The sequence below is a fragment of the Cebus imitator genome, unplaced genomic scaffold (genome assembly GCF_001604975.1).
Source record: "Cebus imitator isolate Cc_AM_T3 unplaced genomic scaffold, Cebus_imitator-1.0 Scaffold14, whole genome shotgun sequence".
In the NCBI taxonomy this organism is placed as follows: Eukaryota; Metazoa; Chordata; class Mammalia; order Primates; family Cebidae; genus Cebus; species Cebus imitator.
Window position 1 is genome coordinate 11687741 of NW_016107329.1, and position 3413 is coordinate 11691153.

At 47.2% G+C, this 3413-nt stretch overlaps 1 protein-coding gene across 1 annotated transcript in view; it reads right to left on the minus strand.

Annotated features, from left to right (window-relative positions):
- IGBP1 (immunoglobulin binding protein 1) overlaps positions 1-3195 on the minus strand; it is a 32113-nt gene extending 28918 nt beyond the window's left edge. The window contains exons 1-2 of the mRNA XM_037729315.1: positions 2519-3195; positions 1864-2157 (exon numbers count right to left, since the gene is read on the minus strand). Coding sequence (XP_037585243.1) covers positions 1864-2157; positions 2519-2706 — 482 coding nt within the window. The 5' untranslated portion in view covers positions 2707-3195. The remainder of the gene's footprint in view (positions 1-1863; positions 2158-2518) is intronic.
- Between the last annotated feature and the right edge of the window lie 218 nt (positions 3196-3413).

Sequence of the window (3413 nt, forward strand, 5' to 3'; positions counted from 1 at the left end):
AAAAAAAAAAAAAAAAAAAAAAAGAGAAACAGAACTCTTCAGTGAATCTCAGTCACAAACCAAAGTAAGCTCTTTAGCATGGCCTACCTAATAGCACCTGACATTTATAGAACACTCACCATGTGCCAGATATTGTGCTGTTTTATGTGCTTTTTCCCATTTGTGCTTATTAACCCTGAGATAGGTACACATGGGTCTCAACTTACCGTGGGGCTATATCCATACATTGAAAACATGGTAAGTTGAAAATGCATTTAATACACTTTATTGAACATCATAGCTTAGCCTAGTTTATCTGCAATATGCTCAGAATACTTATATTAGCCTACAGTTGGGCAAAATCATCTCACACAAGGCCTATTTTATAATAAAGTGTTGAATAACTCATGTAATTTATTGATATTCCCCTGACTGTGTATTGCTTCTGCACCAATATAGTAAAAAAATTCTAAGTCAAGCCATCGTAAGTCAGGGACTGTCTGTACCATTATTATTTAGTTTTCACATATGAGGAAAGCTGAGGTTCAGTTAGGTTAAATACCTTCCCCAAAGTCCAACAGATTATAAGTAAAACTGGGTCTCAAACCCAGGTCTCTGGGTCTCTGACTCTACGACCAATACTCTTAGCCACAAATAATAATAGTTGGTTTTGAGTGCTTACTGTGTCAAACATTGTGCTAAGTGCTTTATATGGTTCTCTTTAAATCCTCATAAATTATAAGGAAGGACCTATTATTATCTGAATTTTGCAGCTGGAGAAATTAAGGTACTGAAAGATTAAACAACTTGCCAAAAATCACACTGATTAATCACATTGTTCGAGTTGGGATTCAAACACCTTACCAAGTTCTCAGCAACAAGTTGCTCCTTCATGTTCCTCACAGCCCAGGCTCTCCTGGGTGTGGACCCTACAACATTCTTCATTATCATTCCTTCCCTCTTACCACCACCCTCTTTGCGTTCTACCATCACCTAATTGCTTATAGCTGCTGTTTTTGTCCTACACATCTCCACCCACCGTTTCGTTAACGCCTCTGCGGATTTACTACAGCTGTTACCTCTGCTGGCTAATGCCCTCCTCTATTTTTCCTCTGGAAATTCCTATTTACATTTAAAGAACTCAGGAGTCACCTCTTCCAGGGGGCCTTCTCCTCTCTCCTGCTCCCTTTGGTTAGGTGCCCCTCCTGTCTGCTCTCATAGTACCTTGTACATACCTCCATAACATCACTTTATATTGACATTCTGTTTCTATGCCTGTTTTCCTCACCAGGTTGTATGCTCCTCCAAGGCAGGGACCAGTCATATTCACACAAATACCTATGCAGTTTCTATCCCCAGTGCCTAGCATAGTTCCTAGGCACTATGACCACCCATTAAATGTTTAAAAACCACCACCACCACCACCACTAAGAAAGTAAGCAACTTTTCCAAGGTCACACGATGAAGCTATGCAAGGACAAAGATCAGTTCAGGATGTTACACATCTGCTCCAGTAGACTGAACAGAGCTCCTCAGTCAATGGACCACAAAATGGCCTAGCTTTCAGATACTGTGCACTTCAGAGACATCTACCTCACTCTACCATATGAACATATGGTGTGATGTGGAAACGGTTGGCAGACAGTTTGCTAAACCACATTGCTGCTGTTGGCAACCATAACATAGTAGGGGTCTGACAGGTAGGTATTATGATCTCAACAAAAACAGAGGCTTCTTGAAAAACTCAGTTTGCTCTCCCCAGGGCCTATGCTCAATAAGAACCAAGTGACACACACCATTCTGGCCCCCTACCACCCACCAAGAAAGCATGCCCCCGAAAAGCACTGCCACTGGGCAGCACTCAAATTATAGCTATTGACCCACCTCTCTATTTTAGCCTGTCTTTGAGATGCCATAGCAACGAGGTTAGGATAAGCCATGGAGGAATCAGCAGTGTGATTTTCAGCTGAGTTGTCCTTGGTTTTGGGCAGCTCAAACTCTGCCACATGATGGCAACGGCACTCAGTTAAGTAGTTTATAAAGTGTTCTCGAGCCCGCTGCAAATGATCAAGACGCTTGCTGGGGTTAACTTGTTTCATGGTGAGGGCTCCTTGAAACGCTGGCACCAACAGATACTTCAGGTCGGTGGAAGCAATCTCTTCCAAATCTTCATTTCGGCTGGAACAGCAAAAAGGAGGCAGTGAAGCCTGGCTGGGCATTCAAATTGCGGCCTGCTTCCTGGGGTACAGAAGGGGAGGCTGGGCTCAAAGTGGAGCAGAGGGAGGAGGCACGGGAACAGCGGCCAGTTTCACTCAATGAACGTGGCTGAGCGCTCACACCCAATGCCTATGCAATCAGCAGACACTAGGGAGCAGAGTCGTGGGATATCAACCATCTGGGAAGAGAGGTGGGGAATGTAAACCGTGTACACAAGATCACAGTGGGAAGTAGGAACGAAAGGTTCTCACTGCTAAAGGTCCCCTCCACTCAGGCGCAATGGCTCCACTCTTGGTAACAATTACTACTATCTCCCCCATACCTGAACAAGTCGAGCTGCTTTAACATTTCCGCAGCCTTCTCAAGGAGGTCCAGGCCCTTGAACACCTTCTCCTGGACTATCCGGGAACCGGCGGGTTCAGTCGCTACTTCTACTTCATCTAGCAGCTGTTTGCTGGTTTCGAACAGCTCTGGGAGCCGCGGCAGCAGTAACTCGTCTTCAGAGGCCATCTTGAGGAGAGAGAAGCCCGGAAGATCTTAATTCCGGGGTTAAAGGCAATCTTGATGAAGAAGTACTGCGCGAGCGCGGACAAAACCGGAAGAGGCACCTCATTGGTCCAATAGCTTCATTGTTACGAAAGCGTCAAAGGACTTCCGGGAGCCGCAGTTCGCTGGCCCTGGCAACCGTTTCCATAGACTCATTTTATCACGCAGCCCGTTTAAAGTCGTAGGCATCTGTTGAAACAAACAAGCAAAACCCTAGGCGCTGTTTTACTAGGTGCTCCTCGTCGCCGACACGGGACTGCCAAGTTCTAAGGGCTCTGAGGCCCGGGTGTAACGAGGCTGAATTTGGAGCGTGAGGAGTGCGGGCGAGCGAGTGCCCTTTATGAGCCGGTCAGGCGCGCGCCTTACCTCGCGCGTCGCTCTCTAGGTTAAGGAGCCCAGGAGCTCCAGCAGCCGCGCCGCTCCCACGGTTTTTAGAGCCGGTCGCTTGAGCGACAAGTGCGAGTAGCGCCCCCCTGCGGCTTCCGTCCACCCACCAGATGGAGCTCCGGGTTCCTCCCAACCAATCCTCTCCCGTCCTCTTACCCCTTCACCCCACACATGCCTACAACCCGTAGGCCAGCGTCCTTTGAAGCCCCACTCAGTAAGCAAGATTGGTAACCGGCAACTCCGGTCACCCCACAGCCTGCTTCCCTTCGTGCACTTAATTTCTA